Raw genomic sequence first — 24,010 nt, 5'->3', positions numbered from 1 at the left:
CTGGGTTAACAGTAAATATCATAAATATATTATATATTTTAAATCTGCCCAGATGTGCAAAATGTTACGTTTTCGCACACATGGCTTCCTGACTTTGTCACGGACACAAGTGTTACTATCTCTCTCTGCAGCCTGCTGTTGATGTGTAAAGACACGGAGTTGTCATATTTCCTCGCGAGGTGTCACAGTTTCAGCAGCTCGTGCAGCCAGTGCGCAGAGGAAACACAAAAACCAAAACACGAATGAAAACTCTTCAAAATAAAACCATCCTCGGCCTCACCGGGATGCATCACGCGGTTTTACTGGATAGAAGTCCGATCAGAACAGGAGAGGCTTTTATTTGTTTAGGCTTAAACGGAAGTCTTATTTTGTATTCCTCTGCCTGAACTTGACGCGTCGTCTCATGGCATCATTTAGAGGTTGATCCACGCGTCACACACCATCACTCGTGTTACTACATGCAGACAGCTGCTACGCACTTGGTGGGGGGCGATGGAGAGACATGATATGACATTTGGCCACGCGTAATTTGCGCATTTGGAAAAAGCGGCGGGCGCGAGGAATGCGCCGCTGTGTGATGATTTGACTGTTTGCGGACGACTGCTGCTGTAGGAGTAAGTCCAGGGATGCTGCGGCTTGTCTGGCTGCCGGAGTGCCGCCGCGCAATGCGGGGCTGCGCCCTCCACACTCGCTGAGTAGGAGCGGGGCGGATCAGGCGTCTCTTGACTCTCAGTTGAATTACGCGCCATGGATCGCTCCTGGGACATTTAAGCATCTCGCCTGTGGGAGTGCGTATACAGCTCCAAGGCTGCAACATGGGGAACAGTTTGACCAATTTGGGTGCCTTCCAGTCCTTGCACATAGTCATGCTGGGCTTGGACTCTGCGGGCAAAACCACCGTGCTATACCGGCTGAAATTCAACGAGTTCGTCAACACGGTGCCCACCATCGGCTTCAACACGGAGAGGATCCGGCTGGGCGGAGCGGGGGCCTCCAGGGGTATCAGCTGCCACTTCTGGGACGTCGGGGGCCAGGAGAAGCTGCGGCCCCTGTGGAAGCCCTACAGTCGCTGCACGGACGGCATCGTGTACGTGGTGGACTCCGTGGACGCGGAGAGGCTGGAGGAGGCGCGCACCGAACTGCACAAGATCACCCGCTTCTCGGAGAACCAGGGGACCCCTCTGCTGGTTATCGCCAACAAGCAGGACCTGCCCCGCGCGCTGGATGTCGGGGAGATAGAGCGGCAGCTGGCTCTGTCCGAGCTGAGCCCCTCCACCTCGTACCACGTCCAGCCGGCCTGCGCCATCATAGGAGAGGGGCTGGATGAGGGCATGGACAAGCTGTATGAGATGATAGTGAAGAGGAGGAAGTCACTGAAGCAGAAGAAGAAGAGGCAGTGATGCAGATATTCCTTAGAAATCTAGAATTATATAGCAGTTTAAGGCATAAATAGCATTATTGATCTCCATGTATGACAGATTTATAGTGATGCTAGCTGAATGTTATGAAGGGACACGAAGACAGAGAAGATAATCATAATAGGAGTCTCATAAAACAATCATAATAATCTCAAACATCTGGGAAAATATCGTGATGCTTTGCCTTGTTCAGCAGTTTTAACCCTCCCAACAGGCAGGTTGTGTCTCTGTGAGTGTGATTATTAATAGGACTGTTTCATACTGCTGCTGCCGTGTTGTGCTGTGCACACACATGCCAGACTGTTCGTGCTGCACTGAGTCTGTGAGATGGTGTTACACCAAAGACGATTCCCCTGAGAAGACAAAGCTCTCCTCCATTGTTACAACCGTCCCTGACGCTCCGAGGCCAACGTGTAAACCTGCAAGCCATTGAGTTGAGACGAGGCCGAGATTACAGCCATGACTTTGTTTTTACTTTCTCACTTTAACTTCAGTTAACTTCTACGTTTTAGCACAAGTTAATACGCTAACACAAAGTGTAGGATGCACCGATATGGATTTTTTTCAGCCGATACTGATAATTGCCTGCTTCTACCGATAATTTCAGGCTTTCGTCTTTTGAAAATAGGTTCATGCACACCTGAGAGTAAGGAAGGATAATGAGCAAAGATGGATGTTTTAATCGTCCAAATAGCTCTGACCAAACCAAAACTCATTTACTGTTGTTGTCATGACAAAAACAACTTCTGACTCTTCCAATTGTTCATTTTTTTCTTGTAAAGTACATAAGAAAAAAATTTGTGTTGCAATCACGTTGTCTTCCTCTGAAAACTGTGAAAAAAGTCCAAACCTGCGACGCCATGTTTAGCTTCTTCTTCTTCTTCTTCTTTGTTGGCGGATCACAAGCCAGCTTTTAAGAGTGGGAACATTTATTGTCTATCATTTCATGATTGAAACAATATAAATCATGGGCCCGATGCATATTGTGCATCCTTGCAAAATGCTGCATTTGATGCAATAATGTGTGGCATCAACATTCTCTGACTAAGATGATGGAATAATGGACTCTCTGCTGATTTTGCACTTTCTCTCCCAGAGAAACCTCCTTTGATGAGATCTCCTCCAGAAGCCATAGTGGAGGTCTTGAGCTCGGCTCGTTTTGTGTCTTACAGAAGTCAGTCGATCTGATTTTGACTGCTCACCTTGGATCTATGAACATGTGGCTCTGTTGGTTTTATCCTCGGTGCAGCGTCACCACGTTTCTTCCATGAAAACGAACAACTAGTTGCTGAATAAGTAGCCAGTGGACACCATGTGTTAGTTCATCGCTGCATAAACCGGCATTTGCTGCAGCCAATCAGAGCGTACAAATGTCCGGCTGCCGGACACACAGAGCATGAACAATCTTTCCAGTGGCTCGAACAAAATATGCCAGACTTGCTGCTAGTTTCCTCTTTTATATTGAAATGTAGATGTTTATTTTATTTGTGTACCAAATATCCATTTCAGCGTCATGACGGAGCAACACATGTGTAAATGACAGTGCCAAGTTATAGTTCCATCATTGGCTGCCAAACAAGTGAACGTCAAGTGGTGCATTGCACATGACGGCACAAAGTGAGATTCTCTTTCTCTGTTAAATGCCAACATGAATAGTTTTGTGGTCATCGGTTTGTCTGCGTTGTTGAGAACGCGTTATGAGTGAGTCTTCCTGTTTCAACGATGTCGTGAAACAAACCAACGGGCTGGAACCTGTTGTGCTGCTCCAAACATATTTGCCAATGTATCTACACATCTGCGTCAACATTTTCCATTCTGCAAACTATTCCAACACGTGTGTCTGAGTTTCTGCACGTGTGATTGTCTTCTTTGGCGTCTGACGTCTGTCCTCCACGTTCACCTGCCGATCAAGGGCTTCAGAAATCCTCCGACTCGATTCCTTCATTGTTAGCTGCTTATTAATAACCTGAGGTGATTTCAGGTGCAGTTATGGAACTATTATGTAATTACTGCTCCCTTATCTGCAAACGTTTCTAAGGATTGGACAAAAGCGACAATTACAAATGACACGAACAATCATAAAAATATCACGTAGCCAGAAGTCTTCTCTCACTCCATCAAACAGGTTCCCTCCGTTTAATGTAACGTAAGACTTGATCTGTTGTCCTACACATGTGCACGCTCTCTTCTCTTCATGGACTGACACGAGATATGATCATGATATTTGAATGTTGCCACGAGGTCAGTTATTGTTACACAAATCACTCCAACAGGTCTGAGCTCCCGATGAGGCTGTGATTGGATATGATGCTTTCGTGACATATTCACCTGATGTGATTTGAGTAAAACCAAACTTCGAGTGAGCAGCTTCTGCAGCGTTCTGTCCTGGTGGCCTAGAACTTGAGCGCTTCAGGCGCTTTGAAACAGGATTGTGACAAACGACCTGCCGGTACTGCCACAGAGCTGACGCGCACACAGCAGATGTTTGTTCTTAGAACGTTATGAGACTTCTAAAGGAGGAAAGTATTCAGGTCAAACAAATGAATGTTTGTCAAATCATCTGTTATCGATACATTCTCAGTGGAATTCAAACTTCCATGTTGTCGCTTATTACATAAACTCTAAATATTAACTGGAGGATAAAATGTTGGAGCAGAAAATGAACAAAGTGATCAGCTGTGACTGAACGTTTGTATGAATTCATGTCGTGACGTTGAACGTGTTTCCCTGATTGTGATGCTCTTCTCTCTTATCATTCCTCCACCTTCAAGTAGAGGTCCTGCATGAAGCATCCTCCTGAAGTCAAAATACATAGTTACTGTCAATACTTTTAAACTTTGTTTTAATTGGTGGAGTTTAATTCCCACAGATGCACAGAAACAGGACAGGCCGTTGTTCCACAGTGCTGGCTGAGATAACGTACAGTCAAATGCAGCCACTGTTGGAAAGGTTCCACACGTTGTCCCTGAAGCAAGGTGTGCGCGGGTTGAATCTGCTCCGCGTTCATCGGCTGCTGGCAGTGAGAGCTGATCCCAGTGATTCTATGAAGCGATGGACGTCGCTGAAGGAGTTGTAGAGCGGCACCGGAGCGATCCTGAGCACGCTGGGCTCCCTCATGTCACACTGAACAACACCAAAGACAACAACAGAGTTCATAAACAGCTTAAGATCAATATCTTTTGTTTTAGTAGTTGCTGAAGAATCAAACAAAGGTTTTATAAACTCGAGGGCACACAGCACTGCTTCTAATCTCAGGTTCCGACTGATGCGATGTTGGTTTTCTTGGTGTTCTTCCATCACAACACTCCTCTAGTAAAAGCTATTGGACACTCACAGCGACGCCCCTCTTCTCCAGCTCCTGGTAGACCTTTCTGATGGGGATGGAGAAGCAGAGTGAGAGCTGACAGCCTCTCTGCTGCGGGTCAGAGGGCGTGATGATGCGGACGTGAGCTTTGAGAGGCTGAGTTGGGTCCTCGGTGTAGTGGTGCTGGATCAGGTACTCCAGGTAGCCCGTCAACAGGAGCGACTTACTGCGCAGCGCCTGCATACTGGTCATCTTAAACACCTGGAAAGATATTCAATCACGTCTCAAGAAGACGATTTCATCTGACGTTCGTGTCATTGACGTGCGGTGAAAATGTGGGATCGCTGCAGTACCTCCAGACTGGCCTGCAGGGGGCAGACCAGCAGGATGGGCTGGTTGGACAGTCTGAAGCCGTTCACTCCAAGCTGCAGCTCCAACTCTGAGATCACACGGAACAAACACGTCACAGTTTGTGTTTGAGCCATTTAAGAACAGACACTGTGGGGAAATATGTCATCAATATTCAGAGTAGTGCTGAGTATGAATGGATGCACCGCAGGGTGCAGCTGTGTGTCGCATACAAACATGAGAAATATGAGTTCCTTCACCGTTATCCATCAGGAAGCGAGTTTTCAGATCATGACCCCACCATCCCAGCAGCCTGCAGGAAGCAGAAGATGTGAATGATGTAAAATAATCAATAATCATATTTCTATATTTAGAGACATTATACTGCTCGCTTCTCAGTGTTAAAGTATCTCCATCAAGACAAGATTAACATTTGACTCGTGTGTATGCTCATGTATGTCTTTAAGAAGACATACATAAGTATATACAGCAACAATAAATGAATAAAAAAGAGGAAAATACTGTCGGGTACTCTGTATATTTACTCAAATGTATTTGATTTCATATATATTTCCTTCGTTGCCCGATTCAGTTCATTCTATTATTCATTTCTCTTCATATTTGCACGTTTATTTTATCGTTCTTTTGCACTGCTATGATTCCATATACATTCCTGAGTCTCAGCTTTTGTTTGAGTTGGTTCCTGAATATGATTGTATTGTTCTAACAATGAAATCAGCTGACTGAGCTCTTTAAACGCTGCGAGGACTCACGCAGGCTTGATGGTGTCTTTGTGTTTCTCGTGGATAAACGCCCCGGCTAGTCCTCCAGCGCCTGAGTTTACATACTGTGAGAAGAGTCATCACTGATACATGCACTGTGCAGTCCCCCCCCCCCCGGTAACAGAGGTCCCGTCTGCTGACCTTATAGGAGCACCAGCAGGCAAAGTCCACCCCCCAGTCGTGCAGCTTCAGCTCTGCGTTCCCCACAGCGTGGGCGCAATCAAAGCCCACATAACAGCCCTGACAGACAGAAAGAGACCGCCATGTTGTTCCCACTGTGTGATCGAAACATTACAGCGAGAACAAGTCATTGCAAGCAAAAGAAAACAGTGTTTACATGTAAATGAACAAGTGAAAGTGACAACACAGCAGTGTAGAAATACTCTATTAATTATCAGCATGAAAGTATCATTAAAGTATGTAATGCATCCACCTGTGCATCACTTTTGTGTTGCAGCTTGTAACGGGTAACTTAATATGTAATTATATCATATTTATGGATATTTTCCATCCATAATCTGACTCTGCAAAGTAACTAAATGCAAAGTAAGCTTCCCTCTGAGATGTAGTGCAGTATAAAGTAGAACAAAATAGAAATACTCAAGTACAAGTACCTGACAAAGTACTTGAGTAAAGGGGGATAGATTTGGTGTTTGTTACCTTCCTCTGGCCGGCCTCAGTGATGGCGGCCATGTCGAAGAGCTGGCCGGTGTAATACTGGACCCCGCTGAACATCACCACAGCGATGGAGTCGCCCTGCTTCTCGATCACCTCCAGGATGTCCTCGGTTCTCAGAGAGTCTTCTCCCTGAGCAGAAGCATCATTTCACCATCCTCCTCAGTGATCACATGCAGATAGGACCATGAAAGCACTTTCTGTCCCCAAAATGTGTGACGTAAGCTCTGGATGACGGTGACTGTACCCGTCTGGGGGACAGCGGCAGCATGCTCTGCTGAGGCTCGAACCCTCGCAGCCGGATCTGAGACTCTACAGCATACTGAGGGTTGAGAGAAGTTCAGAGAAACATTCAGGTCTGCAGGTCTACAGGTCTGCAGGTCTACTCACGTGGTCTGACGGGAAGGCCTTGTCCTCTAGAAGGATTCTGTGCCGAGCTGCTGTGGGTTTGTAGAAGGAAAGCTGCAGAAGGACGTGACAGGACGGTTAGATTGGACTTGATTCAATGTGCACAGTGGATGCAGGTCGATCGATGAACCTGTTGTCCTCCCTTTAGACTCAAACGTTACCAGGAGAAGATGTAAGTTAACTGTCAGCCCGTTCATCAGCGCCACCTCCTCCGTTTTAGCTCCTGTAAGAAACATTTCACGTTTTATTGTGGAAATAAAAGAGAACGCTGATGAAGAAGTGAAATAAAGGCTGTTTCCTAACTGCAGGTTTGTTCATGTGTGTTTGAACAGAACGTGCAGTGACCTCAACAGCTGCTTCACAGAACCAGTAAACCTCACCAACAACATCAGCCATGAGGTCCTCGATGTTGTTTTCAGCCCACGCCCAAGGCCGAGAGCCTCCTGTGTGACCATGGGCACCCCTATGGAAAGAGTTTGTTCCATGTGGGTCACTCAACATTCGTCTTCGTTGGTAAAATGTGAAACATAAAGAGGCGTGACATACGTTTTGGCCCACTTCTCCAGCTCCTCCTCCAGGTACTTCCGGGCCATTTTGGGCTGAAGCCCCAACGAGTTCCCCACTAGGTAGATGCAGTCCTTGGTGCCATCGACCAGCGAGAGATCGGCTGAAACATCAGACGTAGTTTTCCAAACTGATCTCAGATATTGAACATTCGTATCTTTTAATGTTAGTTTTTTTCCTCACAATGAGGCAAATCTGCAATTCGGGGCACCAGGAACTCCTCCCGGAGATGCCTCAGGCCGTCCGCTTTGTCCAGGTACGCAGCCACGTCTGCGGAGGTCGGGCTGCAGCCCAGCAAAGCTGCAACTCGCTCCAGAGTTTCTCTCGGATTGGAGCCAACAAACGGGTCCATTACTGTGGGACGGAGGCTGCTGGGCTGCAGAGAGGGGAAGTACACCAATAACAACAATATTTAAAATGTATATTTTTGTAAATTTACCCAAATATATGATTATATTTCACATCTGAACCTTACAATGTAAGTCACAAAGACATTTCTTTCTTCAAAGGATTGCAATTGTCATCTAAATCTATTTAATTTCTCTCTTTATGTGAGGATTTGTGTCTAGCTCGGCTGTATTTCCCTCAGTATACTGAGAAATAAATGATTGTGGTTTTGAAATAGAACTCTGCTGTCTGAGTCTGCATTCGGGTCAATGAACACACCACATCATAACACTGTTGTTTTTATCTGTAATGTGTAAATGTGTACAAAGAGCAAACAGGAGGATAATGTTCAAGGGTCCAAAATACCTTCTCAAAGTTCAAAGTTCAAAGTTCACTTTATTGTCAAAGTTTCCACATGTGTTATGCATACAGAAAATTCGAAATGCCGTTTCTCGCAGTCCCACAGTGTAATATAGACATGAACATATAACATATAATAGAATAAAATAGAATAAAGTTAAGAACATAAGGGCCTAGATAAAGGATTAACAAGTAGCAGCAGAGAATAAAAGTGACTGGTGCTGGATGAGGGAAGGGTGTGAGGGGGAGTAGATGTCCTGGCATGTTCCATTTGAGGCAGTGGGGAAAGGTGGGTGAGGGGGAGGGTAGAGAGGTCAGGGGAGAGATGGCAGAGATGGCAGGGGGGGAGAGAGGGGGAGCGAGAGGAGAGAGGGAGGGAGAGAGTTCAGCATCCTGACCGCCTGGTGGAAGAAGCTGTTCCTCAGCCGGGTAGAGCTCGAACGGAGACTGCGGAACCTTCTCCCTGAAGGCAGGAGGCTGAAGAGGCTGTTGGAGGGGTGGGTGGGGTCACCCGCAATGCCGAGCGCTTTGCGGGTGAGGCGGGTGTTGTAAATGTCCTGTAGTGTAGGGAGTGAGACTCCGATGATCCTCTGGGCAGAGTTCACAATGCGCTGCAGGCTCTTGCGGTTGGAGGCGGTGCAGCTTCCGAACCACAGCGTGATGCAGCTGCTGAGGATGCTCTCAGTGGCGCCTCGGTAGAATGAGAGCATGATGGGGGGGGGGGCTCCTGCTCGCTTGAGCTTCCTGATGAAGTACAGGCGTTGCTGGGCCTTCTTTGCCAGTGCAGTGGTGTTGCTGTTCCAGGTGAGGTCATCTGTGATTGTCACACCCAGGAATTTGGTGCTGCTCACCTGTTCCACAGCAGCACCATTGATGGTCAGAGGGAGGGGGGGTTGGGAGTGGGTTCTCCTGAAGTCAACAACAATCTCCTTTGTTTTCCCCACATTGAGGAAGAGATTGTTATTTTGGCACCAATGGACCAGCTGGTTCACTTCCTTCCTGTAGTTAGTCTCATCGTTGTGGCTGATGAGACCTACCACGGTAGTGTCGTCAGCGAACTTCACGATGTGGTTGGAGCTGTAGTTGGGTTTACAGTCATGGGTCAGCAGGGTGAAGAGAAGGGGGCTGAGCACACAACCTTGGGGGGCCCCCGTACTCAGTGTTAGTGTGTTCGAAGTGTTGTTGTTGACCCGAACAGCTTGTGGTCTCTCTGTGAGGAAGTCCAACAACCAGTTGCAGAGAGAGGGGCTGAGGCCCAGGTCTGTAAGTTTACACACAAGCTGCTGGGGGATGATTGTATTGAATGCTGAGCTGAAATCTATGAACAGCATTCTGACGTAGGAGTTCTTAGTGTCCAGGTGTGTGAGGGCTGGGTGTAGAGCGGAGGAGATTGCATCCTCTGTGGACCGTTTAGTTCGGTAAGCAAACTGAAACGGGTCCAGGGAGGGAGGAAGGGTGGATTTGATCTGCTTCATGACCAGCCTTTCGAAACACTTCATGATGGTAGAAGTCAATGCGACGGGGCGGTAGTCGTTGAAGCAGGCTGGAGATGACTTCTTCGGCACAGGAATGATGGTGGTTTCCTTGAAGCACGTGGGAACAACAGCCTGGCTCAGGGAGGTGTTAAAGATGTCGGTGAGGACATCCGTGAGCTCCTCTGCGCAGTCCCTCAGCACACGACCAGGAATGTTGTCAGGTCCCGCAGCCTTGCGGGTATTAATCCTCAGCAGTGTGCTCCTCACACTGGCTGGGGACAGGCACAGAGCCTGGTCGTCGGTGGGGGGGGGGGGGTTTCTGCGCAGGTGTGTTGTTCTGTGCTTCGAAGCGTGCAAAGAAGCCATTGAGGTTGTTAAGCAGGGAGGTGTGACTGTCACAGGTCTGTGGCGGTAGTTTGTAGTCCGTTATGGTCCTAATGCCCTGCCACAGGCTCCGTGAGTCCCTGCTGTCTTTGAAATGTCCTGTGATTTTCCTGGTGTACAGTCGTTTAGCTTTCCTGATGCCACGGCACAGGTCAGCCCTGGCTGCTCCCAGCCCAGCTGGGTCTCCAGCTCTGAAGGCGGTGTCGCGAGCCTTGAGCAGTGTGCGGACCTCCCCTGTCAGCCATGGCTTCTGGTTGGCTCGGATGGTGATGGCTCTGGTGGTAGTTACATCATCAATGCACTTGGTGATGTAACCTGTGACTGTCTCTGTGTATTCTTGAATGTTAATGTGATGGTTGTAGGTGGCTGCCTGCTTGAACATGTCCCAGTCTGTAGTGCCAAAGCAGTCCTGAAGTGCAGCAGTACTGTCCTCTGGCCACACCCGTACCTGTTTTGAAACCGGTTTGGTAACCTTTACCCTTGCTCTGTAGGCCGGTTTCAGCAAGACCGTGAGGTGGTCGGAGAGGCCAATGTGGGGGAGGGGGGACGCCTTGTACGCTCCCTTGATCGATGTGTAGACTAGGTCTAATTTGTTGTTTTCCCTGGTTGGAAAATCAACATGCTGGTATATTTTAGGCAGAACAGTTTTTAGGTTAGCATGGTTGAAGTCTCCAGCAACGATGAGAATGCCGTCTGGGTGTGCTGTCTGTTGCTCACTGATGGCTCTGTAAAGTTCACTGAGTGCCTCCTCTCTGTCCTTGTTGTTGGGGCTCGGAGGTATATAAACAGCCACCAGTAGAATGGCTGAAAACTCCCTCGGCAGGTAAAAAGGGCGGCACTTTAAAACCATAAACTCCACCAGCGGGGAACAGTGTTGGTTAACAACAATAGCGTCTCGACACCAAGCATCACTGATGTAAACACACACACCGCCGCCGCGGGACTTTCCCACGCTAACTATGTCTCTGTCTGCTCGGTAGCATGTTAGCTTGTCCAGTTGAATAGCGGAGTCCGGGATGTTGTGGTGGAGCCATGTTTCCGTGAACACGTAAACACAGCAGTCCCTCACCTCACGCTTGGTTCTGAGTAGCCGTATATTGTCCATCTTGTTGTCCAGTGAACGGACATTTGCCATGAGTAATGTTGGAATTGCCGGCTTGTGTGGGCTAGCCGCTAGCCTAGCCCGGATACCTCCACGCTTTCCCCGCTTTTGCTTCCTTTCGCACCGCTTGCGCTGTCTCCTTACCGGGTGGGGGTTGACACAATGGGGGGAGCAGAGAAGTCCCAAGCTGCTAAGATCCACGGAGAGTTTGGCTTCCAAGTTGAAGAAAGTTGTACTTTTTCCAAGAAGAAACTCACGGCTGTATTGTTGTGTTTTGCGATATAAGTCCGTCGGGCATGACGAACACAGCGGCAGACTAGACAAACTAGACGAAAAAGACGAAAAAGACGAAAACACTGTTTTTCCGGGACCGCGAGGGGCCGCTGCGACTGCTCGCGCCGCCAACATGAGAGTAGACTGCTTGCACTGCTTACAATAGTCTCCAGAATGAAGAAACATTTCTGAACTCAAGAAGCATATTGTACATCATATTCTGTATCAAACATGTTTGTGAGGGAAGAAAAGTCAAATGTAACCTCACTTATTTACTTTAAAACTTCAGTTTTAAATGTTTTGCATCTATTTAAACAGCAGTATTCCCTCTGGCTGTGATCTGTCACTCGACTTAAAAGCACAATCTGCCCTCCAGACTTCTCTACTCCTCACAATAATTACTGTTTTATAAAGCACTGCTCACAATAGTCTACTCTGTATAGAACATCAGTTTACTTTTAAAGGTCTTTACAATCTGTGAGTTCACCTGAATGAATTAAAGAAACCTTTAAACTATGTTGACCTTAAAGTACAACAGGTTCTGCTCTAAATATGCAGAATATTATGTCGTTTTACTCAAACACGACAATCAACTCAACAGTCATTCTTTCATGCAGCAGCATGTGGTGGACTCACTGTTTGCAGATGCGCTTCCTCTCAGAGTGAGTCCTCTGCTCTGGAAACACCCTTTGACCTGTTTTCAGCCTCAAGTTAATTATTGTTCTCATGAACCAACCTTTCGATAAAACTAACGACGACGTTCCGAATCAGCACAACAAGTCCTGTAACTCTGCCATCAGACCGATACCTGCGGTGTTAACAGACGAGAGCTAGTTCCCCATTTCTGAGGCTTCCCTTTCGTGCAAACTACTGTTGACCATATATATATGAAATATATATATATATATATTTCATATATCTGTTTTTATCTTTAACTTACTCGCTAATAATAATGTAAATGATAAAATAAAGCAGTGGAGCGTTGACAGCCAGTCTGCCAGCCAGATGTGGAAAGTTCCACTAGATGGCAGCAACATGTTGTATTTACAGAGGCTGTCTGTGCGCGATCAAAGAATTGGATCATATGTGCTTATTGAGTAATATTTATGTTCAGTGGATTGTTGGTGTTTTGCTTTTAGTTGTACTGCAGCTTTTAAGGATTTGATTTTAGTGGGTAATCATTATGATTCATGAGAAATCAAAATTGATTTATTATAAGCATGAAATATATATATTGTGATATAATGGTTTTTAATGAAAAAATTGCAATATTCAAAGTAATAACTGCCTTCAGATGTGTCTAAATTGGCTATTGTACTGTGTGCATAATGTCACTAAAAAGGTAATACTATAGCAACGTAAATTAAAATTCATGCCTCCATTTGTTTTATTTTGAAAGTCCTGACAGGCGGAAGTGCTGCACATTCAGACTAACTTGATCTTTTGTTTTGACAAAGTCGTGTCTTATTCTTCAGCGATGTCTTCAAAGATGTCGGAGAAAGAAGGAGATAGTTTGTGCTTCTTTATCAACGGGAAAAAGGTGAGTTTCACATCGAACAGTTTGTCGTGTTGTTTTAATAAGTACGTTAAAGTATCCGAGTGCTGCAGGAAGAGCAATAAATCTCAATAACATGCAGACAGATGCAAACCAGTCACCATGAGCCACTTTGTGAACTAGTTCTGAAGTTTTGATGCAGGAAGTTTGAAGTAGAGTTTGTGTTTTTAGTTTTTTAATGATTCCAGTCTCTCAAATGTGTTTTATTCTGACTGTATATCATATTTAATCTTTAGTTGCATCTAGTTGTTTCTACGTATTTATTTTTTTGCACATTTATTCGTTTAACAACTGTTGAAGTTGAGTGTAAGAGTTTATACAAAAGCAAGAACGGATCAACGAGTTCCCGTCATTCTCCACAGAAGAGGTAATAACTCTAAAATATACTTTTCAGTGTTTTCGATGTTTGTTTTTGTTAGAAAAATTCACTCGAGGCCGACGTGAAAATCATTAATCACAGGAGATTTGTTCTTTGCAAAGAAGGAGACAGCAGGGTTGATTCACATTCAGAATGTACATCAAGATCTCTGAGTCTCTGGTATTGATACTCAGTAAACAACGTGCAGTGGGCTGCACAGCACACACGCATTTAGCGGTTCACACAGGCGTCTGCGTATCTGGACACTCCGTTCCAGTACAAAGGTCACTTCCTCGTAAGCCATTGACGCTTTCTACAAGTTTATTATCATTCATATTCAGGACAAGCAGCTGAAGTGTTCTTTCGGTAGTCAACTGCTTCCAGCCCTATTTTTAGGCTTCTGCTCGAAAATTGCATACCCATACTCAAGAGAGTCCACAGCTCTAACTACAAGGTCTATTTTAATAATTGTGATGGTCTAATACAGGTAACACTTGTGAGATGTGTTCAATTGTGTAAATATTGTGTATATGTTAATGGTGAATGAAGATGGCACACAGCTCAAATTGAAAAGTTTCAGGTTCGCCTGAAAAAAAAGCACTTTCTTTGAACATTTCTTTTGAAATAATGCCGAATGAACCCTAGAAATACTCCAGTGTCATAGCACAACAGGTTCGTGGTCTTGACCGCTCTTATTCTGGAAACAGCTCGGCACTAAACCGGATGCAGTTGGCATCAATGATTCGAGCTTTGAAACGGATAATCTGCGACGATATTTTACTCATTTTTCATGAAACTGGACCAAAAACCCACGATTTATTTCGGCGAAGGGCAGTGCCATGGTACCGTTGTCCTCTCACAGCTTTCTAGTGGTTCCACGGAGAGAAAAACCGGAGGTATGTACGCGTTCGGCCACGAGTTCTACTGCTATTAAAGGCATTGGTTAGCTCGCTAGCTGCTAGCATCAGGGTGCAAATCATGATTTGCGGTACAGATAACGGCGATTTCTGCCCATGATTTCATGCTGTTATGACGCGTTTTCTAGATGCTTATTAGGAGTCTATCGTTGTGCTTGGAGTGTGTAAGAAGTGACTTAGATGATAGTGTTGCCATACGTTGCTGTTTAATCCGGAAAAACAACTAGAAATCCACAATACTGGCGAACAATAAGGGCATTTTTCGAACAATATTTTCAAGTGGCCTGAGCCCGAGTGCGTCCAAATGGGGGACTCTTGTAGCCATAAGGATGTACGAAGACGCCTGGTGTCCCAGACAGACTACAGAGGACATGAGCCTCTGTTCAATGTATAACATTCCTTAATCATTTGAACGCATGCTAATTCATCATTTAGATTTTTTCCCCAACAGTTTTTCTTCAGTGTTGGTGTTTGGATAAATGTTAAACTAATGCGAGGTACAGTAATCTCTGCACACATTGTTGGTCTGCAGTGGAGGCATACCACTTAAAAAAGACATTATGTATTATTATATATAGATGTTATTTTGTGTTAACCCAACAGAGGGAACAGGTGAAATGTTTCTCCTCCTTCTTCCTAAAACAGGTAACCGAGAGCAATGCGGACCCTGAAACCACGCTGCTGTCCTTCCTCCGAGAGAAGCGTATCCTTTAAACATGTTTTTTTATGACGTTACGTTGATGTGAGCGCGCCACCTACAGGTCCCAACACCTCTGGTGACGTCCTTGACTTGTGACGTCAGTGAGGTTAACTGGAACCAAGTACGGCTGCGGCGGCGGAGGCTGCGGGGCGTGCACGGTCATGGTGTCACGCCACCAGCCGGCCACCAAAACCATCACGTATCCTTTCTGATAAACCACAGTCTGGTCCTCAACTGTCCACAGGTATTTGAGGAATTTGGAGTCGATGTCAGCTCTGTGTCCCAGCTTATGAAGTGCACGCCACTGGTTCCCAACCTGGCGGTAGAACGCTTCATGTGTTAAAGCTGCATTCTCTCTAGTGTCCACCAGGGGGCGACTCCTCTGGTTGTATAGAAGTCTATAGAAAATGACTCTACTTCTCTCTTGATTTATTCCCTCAGTAAACATTGTAAACATGAGTTTATGTCTCAATCTCTAGTTTCAAGTCTTCTTCAATACAGCATGATGTTCATTTAGTACATTATGGTCCATTTAGAGTCACACAGACCATAAAGCAGGGGATGCTTTGTAGGTTCATAGTGTGCTTGGGAGATAAAGGAATGTTTTATCTGCAGGATGTTGAGCGCCACTGTTTCCCTTCACCGTACCATCAGACATTACTCGGCCAACGCCTGCCTGCTGCCGCTCTGCCAGCTTCACGGAGCCGCCGTCACCACGGTGGAGGGCATCGGCAGCACCAAGACCAGGGTCCACCCTGTGCAGGTCAGGGCTTTTCCGAGATTGTTGGATTATTTTTTCCTCCTTATATTGTCGCGTCTCTTTGTGTTAACTTTAACAGTTTGGTGAATCCAAATTAAACCCTTTAAAACACCGAAGTCACACAATAGCACAAACTAACTCACCGGTGGAGGCAGCAGTACACCAGCAGCTGCTTTGTTGTAAGTAGTAAAAGTACTGTTTTTGTCTTCAAGATCCCTTCGGATGTACAGCCCCCAATTCAACTTCCTGTTTAACGCAGAAAGCCAACGAGCTGAAGAGTAAATGTGATTCCAAAGCCGTTTGAAGGGGCCTTAAACTGTGGCTGCTGTGTTTGTAGGAGCGAATAGCGAAGGCTCATGGCTCCCAGTGCGGCTTCTGCACTCCAGGGATGGTGATGTCCATGTACGCTCTGCTGAGGAACAAGCCTCAGCCCACCATGGAGGACATCACTCAGGCTCTAGCTGGTTTGTCTGTTATATCTATGTAGTGTAACGTTTAGAGGTAACGAGTCCACTCATTCATATGCATGTGATTATGAAACCCTCTCCTCTGTGTGTGTGTTGTTGCTGCTCAGGTAATCTGTGCAGGTGCACTGGATATCGACCCATCGTCGACGGCTGCAGGACCTTCTGTCAGGTACGACGCTCGGCTCTGCAGCCAATAAACAGGGAACACGATAACACACACGGTGATGGTTGAAAGGACAACGTGACGATCGGTCAATCCCAACAGGAAGCCGACTGCTGCCAAGCCAATGGAGGCGGAGGCTGTTGCCTCAATGGAGGGCAGAGTGCTGATGAAGCAGAGCATGTGAGTGATTTGTTATTTGTACGTATTTTTCTTCAAATATGTTCCTTATTTAAAGCTTCATCGGTCGCTGTGTTTATTTCTTTTTCTCTAAAGCCTCAGTTGTTTGACAGAGAAGAGTTTCTTCCTCTGGACCCGACACAGGAGCTCATCTTCCCCCCGGAGCTGATGGTAAGTCCTGAGATTGCACACACGGAGTCATCTGAGGTCTTGCGCTGTCAGTGCTGCACTTTCTCCACAGCTGATGGCAGAGGCGGCCAACCCAAAGACGCTCACCTTTCGTGGGGAGAGGATGAGCTGGGTGTCCCCCCCCTCCCTGGAGGAGCTGGTCCAGCTGAAGACCAGCAACCCCAAAGCTCCGCTGGTCGTGGGGAACACCAACATCGGTCAGTGTACAGAGAGACAGGCCGGAGTCGCTTCAATGCATTTATAGGAATTCATGCCATTGTCTTCTCATGAATCCAACACTTTAGTTTTGGAGAATGTCCGAGCTTTTCCTTGGAATATTCCCCTCTTCCTCCGGCTCCGTAATCTTTATTCTTTTCACTACAATGGCTCTCTTACCTGATACCTGACTGTAACTAGCTCTGGTCTGCTTTGTGTTCAAGGTCCAGATATAAAGTTCAAAGGGATCCTGCATCCGCTGATAATATCTCCAACCAGAGTCACGGAGCTGTTTCAGGTCACTCAGACACCGGAGGGTGAGGAGCAGACTTCTAGCTTTCTCTTTTTAAAACTCCCCGGCACCAAACCTGCAGCTTTTTGTTGACATGCTGGCTCCCCTCCAGGTGTTTGGGTGGGGGCGGGCTGCAGTCTCACGGAGGTCCGGTCCCTTTTGGAGAAGCTGGTTCCTCAGTTTCCGGAGGACCGGACCGAACTGTTCCGAGCGCTGAGCCGACAGCTGGGCGAGCTGGGAAGCCAGCAGATCCGCAACGTCGCTGTCAGTAACGTCACAACTCCACGAATGTTAATGTTCAACAGATGTGTTGATTCTTTCTTTTGCTTTGTTTAGTCTCTCGGGGGCAACATCATGAGTGCGTACCCAAACTCAGACCTCAACCCTGTTTTGGCTGCAGGCAACTGCAAAGTGAGCGTCATTTGTGACGGTAAGCTGCCGTGAACCTCTGCTGCCGTAGATTCACGTGGCGACGCGTTGACTCTTAAGAGGTTGTGTCTGAATCCACCAGGAGGAAGACGAGAGCTTCCTCTGAATCAAGACTTCTTTGTGAGCTTTGGGAAAACCATCCTGAAGCCAGAAGAGATCGTTGTTTCCGTCTTCATTCCCTTCTCCAGAAAGGTACTATTCTCTCCGAGCGCGCTCCCGTTTAGTTCGTAACTGTCTTACGTGCGCGCAGGTGGAACTTCGACAGATGAAACTACATTGTCTGCCCTGCAGGGGGAGTTTGTTGGAGCTTTCCGCCAGGCTCCGAGGAAGGAGAGCTCCTTCCCCACAGTGACCACCGGCATGAGAGTGTTTTTCTGCGAGGGGTCCCGGGTGGTTCAGGATGTCAGTATTTACTACGGAGGAATGGGACCGACCACCGTTAGCGCCACCAGAACCTGCGCAGCTATCGTCACAAGGTTTATCACCCACACTTTGTCTCATCTGTGTTTTAGTTTTGCCGTCTTCTTGCTTGAATCCTTCATTTCTTGCCGTTCATTTCCTTTCTTCTTCTCCGTTTCTGTTTCTTTGTCTTCCTTCTTTTCCATTTGCTCGTGTCCTGCTTTGTCTTTCTTCTGTCCACTTGTTCTCTAACTTAACCCGGCAGCATCTTGTTTTTCAGTGTAGGCAAAAATATGAATAAAACCAACAACCTGAGAGTGTTTCCTTCAGGCCGTGGAACGATGAGACCCTCAGTCGGGCCTACGACGTCCTCCTGGACGAGTTGGTCCTCCCCCCGTCGGCTCCTGGAGGACAAGTGGAGTTCCGTCGCTCTTTGACTCTCAGCCTCCTCTTCAAATTTAACCTGGAGGTCCTGCAGAAACTGAGAGAAATGGTAAGACACAGATACTAAAAACATTGCATTGTTTGTAGCTTTTCAGCTGTCATAACGATGCTGTAAGAGGTGTTATGGGAGAGTTTGTGTGCAGAATGTGATTACAGATGAGCTTCCTGAGAAGATGCAGATGCGTCCTTTACCCAGAGAGATCCAACCCAGCCTGCAGGAGTTCCAGGTCAGACAATCGACGAGAAATTAACCGTTTGTGACTTTTCGTCCACCCGCAATTCCCGGTAAATAAACGTCACTGCTTCCTCTTCCTCTTCATCAGCATGTGTCAAAGGACCAGAGCGACCAGGACCCAGTGGGGCGTCCCATCATGCATCGCTCTGCCCTCGGCCACGCCACAGGCGAGGCCGTGTACTGTGACGACATCCCCGCGACAGACGGAGAGCTCTTCCTGGCTCTGGTCACCAGCTCTCGAGCGCACGCTAAAATAACGTAAGGAGACGGGAGTTTGATCTCCGGCGCTCTTTTTCTTTTCCTCCACTTCTCGTCTTTGAATCTTTCTTTTTTTTATCCCACAGAGGGCTGGACGTCAGCGAGGCTCTGCGGCTTCCCGGCGTCGTCGACGTCGTCACGGCAAAAGATATTCCGGGGAAGAAAGTTCGTAAAATATCTGGTTACGAAGAGGAGCTGCTGGCTGAGACCGAGGTAGAGCGTGAGTGTGTGTGTGTGTGTGTGTGCAGATAGATGGATATAATTCAGCTCTAAAAAGTTATAAATGATGTATTATTATTTAACATGTTGCAACTATATTAGTCAATATATTCTGCAGGACTGTACTTTGAGAAGTGTTTTCAGGGCTCGTCCTGATTCTGATCTCGGGTTTAATTTGTCTGCAGGTGTCCTGCGTCGGTCAGATGTTATGCGCGGTGGTCGCCGATACGAGGGCCCACGCCAGACGAGGAGCAGCAGCTGTGAAGGTCGGCTACGAGGACCTGCCTGACCCGGTTCTTACCGCCGAGGTCTGTGGAGTCCGGCTCTGCTTTTTCCGTGCTCGTGCCACCACCTCAAAGCTGGTTTTGTGCATCATTTCGTCCACGGTGCCTTCTGTTATTATCTGTAAACACTTTCTTCACCGCGCTTGTGTTTGCCGTGTCCCGCTGTGACAGGAAGCCGTTGAGAAGTCGTCGTTCTTTGAGCCTCGGAGGACGATCGAGAGAGGAAACGTGACGGAAGCCTTTGAAACGGTTGATCAGGTTCACGAAGGTGAACGTCTGTTTTCTATTCGTAGAACATGTGGGTTTTATTCACACAATGTGAGAGCAGGTGGTCAAATATCTATTCTATTTGACTTTTGTTCCTCATCCCACAGACAACAGAACCAGCTTTTGGTTTTGTCCGTTCGGCCAACGTGTTTTCACCTTTTTCTTTTCTATGTTTCCGCAGGAGAGCTTCGAATCGGTGGCCAGGAGCATTTCTACATGGAGACCCAGAGCATGCTGGTCGTTCCTGTAGGTGAGGAGACGGAGTTCCACGCGTACGTCTCCACTCAGTGGCCGACACTGACTCAGGTATTTCGACTGACTCCGTAAATATCTTCCTCTTTTATTTTGGCGATCACAGGTTGTCTGCTTTGTCTCATCTCCTCACTGACTGCAGGATGCAATAGCGGAGACGCTGAGCATCCCGTCCAACAGAGTCACCTGTCACGTCAAAAGGGTGGGCGGCGCTTTCGGCGGGAAGGTCACTAAAACGGCGATACTGGCGTGTGTTACCGCTGTGGCTGCGTGGAAGTAAGGCCCTGTTCACACCTGCCATTATCAGCCCCACATACACCTGTGAGCAGATCTCACTTCCCCGCTCTGTACGCAAATAAACACCAACACCGCCTCCGTTTGCAAACACCGGGTCTGTTCCTCAGCGCGTCAAAGTGAGACGCACTCGTAACAGATTTAATTCTTCTTTCTCGTTCTTATAATTGTTTCTAAATTTCTGTTCAGGACCAATCGTGCAGTCCGCTGCGTCCTGGAGCGAGGAGAGGACATGTTGATCACAGGAGCCCGTCACCCTGTCCTGGGGAAATACAAAGTAGGACAACTCTCTTCCATTTGAGCGGTTTATCTCAAGGGGCGTCTTTAAACTGGTGTGTGTTTCAGGTCGGTTTCATGAACGACGGCCGCATCGTGGCTGCGGATCTCCAGTACTACGCCAATGCTGGCAACACGGTGGATGACTCTCTCCTGGTGCGTACACGCGGTGATGTTTATGATGATGATACAAAGCATGTTATTGATCGTCGTCTTCTTGCAGGTAGCAGAAAGAATCCTTCTTCACATCGACAACGCCTACAACATCCCCAACCTGAGGGGCCACGCTGCCGCCTGCAGGACCAACCTGCCCTCCAACACCGCCTTCAGGGGCTTCGGCGTGCCGCAGGGCCTCGCGGTCGTGGAGAACCTGGTCAGCGACGTGGCCGCGCTGCTGCGGCGCCCCGCGGACCAGGTGACGCGTCCCCCGCCGTACGCTCGGCCAGTAACGCCGTTAGTGTTTGATTTTTTGAATTCTTCGTCAGATTCGGGAGATCAACATGTACAAGGGGCCGTCGGTCACCCACTACAAGTTTGAGTTCAGCCCGGAGAGCATGCTGCGCTGCTGGGAGGAATGCAAGGCCAAGTCCGACTACGGCGCAAGCCGCGCAGCCGTGGACCAGTTCAACCAGCAGAACCGCTGGAAGAAGAGGGGGATGGCCATCATCCCCATTAAATTTGGGATTGCGTTTTCAGAGGGCAGCATGAATCAGGTCTGTGGGATTCAGTTCGGTCTTTTTTCGACGTTTTGACTCGTGTTTTTCGTGGTTCTTTCCATATGTGACTGTGTGCGTGTTTGTGTGTGCAAAAGGCCGCTGCTCTGGTCCACATCTACCAAGACGGCTCTGTTCTGGTCGCTCACGGCGGGGCGGAGCTGGGTCAGGGACTCCACACTAAAATGCAACAGGTACTGTGACAAAGCAGCAAGTTCTCTGGATCTACTTTGTCTGTAAATTAAATCTCTGACCCGTTCATTACCTCCACGAGTCTTTTCATGCGATTTGTTACAGAACATTTCTGGTGCTGCCGTCCTTTCAGCTCTGGGTTTGTTTCCTGTTTCCTGTTAGGTGGCGAGTCGGGAGCTTCGTATCCCTCCCTCTAAGATCTACATCAGTGAAACCAGCACCAGCACGGTTCCCAACACCTGCCCCTCTGCTGCCTCCTACGGTACCGACGCCAACGGCATGGCCGTCAAGGTGAAGTCCAGATCCTGCATTTTCTGGTGCTTCTTTTTCAGCAATACTAAGTTTTTTTTTAAATTCTGAATTACTACTAATTCTTTCATTCAGGATGCCTGCCAGACTCTGTACCAGCGACTGGAGCCAATCAGGCAGAAGCACCCCAAAGGATCATGGGAGAGTTGGGTAAGATTTGATAAGAAAGGAAAACTTCAATTATCTGAGATTTTCTCTTTTTTTGTGGTAAATTTGATCATTTACAGCATTTTAATGAAAGTATTTTGTCAATCTGCACTCAGGCCCAGGCTGCCTTTTTTGAGAAAATCAGTTTATCAGCAACTGGATTCTACAGGTATGCAAGATGTGTCGTCTGATTTGATTGAATGAGTGAATTTATCGAGACGGTAACGGCCTCCTGTGTGTCCTCAGAGGTCCAGACATGTACATGGACTGGGACAAGAAGGAGGGGCAGCCTTTCGCTTACTTCACGTTCGGAGTGTCTTGCTGCGAGGTGGAGCTGGACTGCCTCACAGGAGACTACAGGGTCCGAACGGAACCACTTCCTCTTTCATCTCCGTGCTGCAGAGAGACATGCTCTGAATTCCTAAAATAATTCTGTTGATGTTGTCTTGTAGACGGTGAGGACGGACATCGTGATGGACATCGGCAGAAGTGTGAACCCCTCAGTGGACATCGGACAGGTGAGTCTCGTCTGAAGAAGAAAAATCTTTCATTGTAAAATGAACCAAAGATGCTAATTGGCAAATGAAAATGACTGAAACCAATAAGGGATTAAAAGTCTCTATTATACATATAATTAACAATCCAAAAGGAACCCGACACAGAAAGGCGTGTATTATTTGCATCACTCTGTTCTTTGTCCAAAGAATAAAGTTTACTAATTTCTTTACTGGTTTTTCTTTTTTTGCACTTCCTTTCCTTCCTCCCTGCCCTCCATCTTCTCTCCCCCTTCCTTTCCTGTCTCCTCGCTCCTTCCTCTCAGATTGAAGGAGCGTTCATGCAGGGTTTGGGCCTCTACACCATGGAGGAGTTGAAGTTTTCCCCCTCCGGGCTCCTGTACACTCGCGGCCCGTCTCAGTACAAGATCCCCGCGGTCTGCGACGTGCCGCTTCGCTTCAACGTCTATCTGCTGCCGGACTCCCACAACCCCCACGCCATCTACTCCTCAAAGGTCAGAGCGCGGCCCCCCGTCTGTTCATCCTTTCTTGTCTCAGACTCCCTCGACTATTCTGTTTGTGTTTGCGTCGATCCATAATGCTTCGGCTGATTTGGCTGCGCAGGGTATTGGAGAAGCGGCGCTCTTCCTGGGCAGTTCGGTGTTCTTCGCCATCAAAGACGCCGTGGCTGCAGCTCGCTCCGAGTCCGGTTTAGTCGGCCCGTTTTCCCTCGACAGCCCTGCGACACCAGAGAGGGCGTGTCTGGCTTGTGCCTCCCCGTTCACTCAGAAGGTAAAGATGAAATTTAACTATTTAATTTAATAAATGTTAGAGGAAAGTAAAAGATCCTGTTTTTTAATGAAAGGTTAATTGGAAAACTGACACCTGTGTCTGATATTGTTTATTATCTTTTACTGTTGTTTTTTTTGTGTGTCGGTGTAAACTGTTCTTGTAAAATAAGGCAAACGTATAACAATAATACAAACTAAATAATCAACATGATCGCCATTCATTTCTTTTATTTTGTTCCAGATTCCAGCCAGCAAACCAGGATCGTTCAAACCGTGGGCCTTAAACATCTAAGACTGAATCTCTGCTTCTTTCTTTCTATTTGATCAATCGAAAGCTCGACTGTGAACTGAATGTAACTGTTAACGTAATGTAACTCATACACTTGTGCAAAACACATTTGTATTGACATTTGAAACAACCAAATTATACTTAATTGCACATCTATTCTTATCACATCCTGCAGCGTCAATATTTCAAAAATACACTAATAAATAATTGAGAAGTTGTTGAAAACATTAAATATACTCAGTATATTCATTCAGTAGCATTACAGAACCACAAAGAACTGAAGTGTCACTGTACAGCCACACTGCCTGGCAGTCCATAACAGTTGTGGACAGTTATGGACTGCGACAGGAAGTGCTGTTAGTCAGGCGTTTGGCAGGAGGAAGTCAGGAGAGAGTGCTGGTTGAAAACATTTGGGAAATTGATATTGGTATACGTCAACAGTTCAAGCTAAATTGGGGCTTGTGG

General features: G+C 47.1%; 3 protein-coding genes across 3 annotated transcripts; 2 read left to right on the top strand and 1 right to left on the bottom strand.

Moving 5' to 3' along the window:
* Positions 1 to 815: 815 nt before the first annotated feature.
* On the top strand, positions 816 to 1,400 carry LOC306797287 (ADP-ribosylation factor-like protein 4C; the record flags this gene model as incomplete). Its single annotated transcript, XM_079296566.1, has 1 exon — positions 816 to 1,400. The coding sequence occupies one exon, from the start codon at positions 816 to 818 to the stop codon at positions 1,398 to 1,400; it is 585 nt and encodes a 194-aa protein (XP_079152692.1).
* A 3,021-nt stretch (positions 1,401 to 4,421) lies between these two features.
* Positions 4,422 to 7,854, bottom strand: kynu (kynureninase; the record flags this gene model as incomplete). Its single annotated transcript, XM_079296854.1, has 13 exons — positions 7,683 to 7,854; positions 7,482 to 7,602; positions 7,316 to 7,398; positions 7,097 to 7,158; positions 6,918 to 6,989; positions 6,775 to 6,849; positions 6,513 to 6,659; positions 5,994 to 6,092; positions 5,844 to 5,917; positions 5,331 to 5,383; positions 5,076 to 5,161; positions 4,753 to 4,983; positions 4,422 to 4,541 (listed from the first exon to the last, which is right to left on the bottom strand). Exons 1-13 carry the CDS (start codon positions 7,849 to 7,851, stop codon positions 4,422 to 4,424), a joined length of 1,392 nt encoding a protein of 463 aa, XP_079152980.1. The 5' UTR covers positions 7,852 to 7,854.
* Positions 7,855 to 12,931: 5,077 nt separating this feature from the next.
* On the top strand, positions 12,932 to 23,906 carry aox6 (aldehyde oxidase 6). The gene is made up of 35 exons (XM_079296167.1): positions 12,932 to 13,020; positions 14,956 to 15,013; positions 15,113 to 15,209; positions 15,665 to 15,773; positions 16,108 to 16,234; positions 16,345 to 16,406; positions 16,503 to 16,580; positions 16,674 to 16,748; positions 16,819 to 16,963; positions 17,186 to 17,278; positions 17,366 to 17,517; positions 17,590 to 17,683; positions 17,765 to 17,874; positions 17,974 to 18,158; positions 18,412 to 18,574; positions 18,669 to 18,752; positions 18,849 to 19,018; positions 19,105 to 19,231; positions 19,423 to 19,545; positions 19,693 to 19,789; positions 19,970 to 20,094; positions 20,183 to 20,316; positions 20,524 to 20,611; positions 20,680 to 20,766; positions 20,834 to 21,025; positions 21,096 to 21,323; positions 21,422 to 21,517; positions 21,678 to 21,806; positions 21,900 to 21,974; positions 22,088 to 22,140; positions 22,218 to 22,332; positions 22,424 to 22,489; positions 22,792 to 22,980; positions 23,090 to 23,257; positions 23,498 to 23,906. The coding sequence occupies exons 1-35, from the start codon at positions 12,958 to 12,960 to the stop codon at positions 23,546 to 23,548; spliced, it is 4,008 nt and encodes a 1,335-aa protein (XP_079152293.1). The 5' UTR covers positions 12,932 to 12,957; the 3' UTR covers positions 23,549 to 23,906.
* The last annotated feature ends 104 nt before the right edge of the window (positions 23,907 to 24,010 follow it).

Source organism: Melanostigma gelatinosum (genome assembly GCF_949748355.1).
Source record: "Melanostigma gelatinosum genome assembly, chromosome: 24".
In the NCBI taxonomy this organism is placed as follows: Eukaryota; Metazoa; Chordata; class Actinopteri; order Perciformes; family Zoarcidae; genus Melanostigma; species Melanostigma gelatinosum.
This window is presented reverse-complemented; position numbering and strand designations above follow the sequence as displayed.